Consider the following 377-nt stretch of genomic DNA (forward strand, 5'->3'; position numbering starts at 1 on the left):
AGAGATGTGATGGGCTCTCTGACCGCCGGGGATCACTCCTCCCTTCCCTCCCCACAGTCCCTACATTTGCAGAGGGCGGAGGGATGTGGGCTCACTCACTGTGGCGAGGCATCGGCACATGTTGGCGTAGGCTACGGAGAAGCCGGGCTCATCCAGCGCCTTCTCGAAGACCAAGTCTATGACGCCTTTCAGCCGCTCCTCGGTGTCCACGGTCAGGTCGGTGACTTGCTTCATTAGCTGGTTGAACATCTGAGGGGTGAGCTTGTTCAGGATGCTGCGCACTTTCCGGAAGAGCGCCTGTGCAGGAGGAGGAGCCAAAGATCAACATCTCCAATGTGTACAGGACCGAACCAGCACCCGACATGCTGCGTCATCCG

The 377-nt window shown here is 58.9% G+C and overlaps 1 protein-coding gene across 1 annotated transcript in view; it reads right to left on the bottom strand.

Moving 5' to 3' along the window:
- The window catches only part of EIF4G3 (eukaryotic translation initiation factor 4 gamma 3), a 30486-nt gene that overhangs the window by 15453 nt on the left and 14656 nt on the right, over positions 1-377 (bottom strand). The window contains exon 7 of the mRNA XM_018574725.1: positions 100-297. Coding sequence (XP_018430227.1) covers positions 100-297 — 198 coding nt within the window. The remainder of the gene's footprint in view (positions 1-99; positions 298-377) is intronic.

The sequence above is a fragment of the Nanorana parkeri genome, unplaced genomic scaffold (genome assembly GCF_000935625.1).
Source record: "Nanorana parkeri isolate BGI_ZX_2015 unplaced genomic scaffold, ASM93562v1 scaffold3190, whole genome shotgun sequence".
Classification (NCBI taxonomy): domain Eukaryota; kingdom Metazoa; phylum Chordata; class Amphibia; order Anura; family Dicroglossidae; genus Nanorana; species Nanorana parkeri.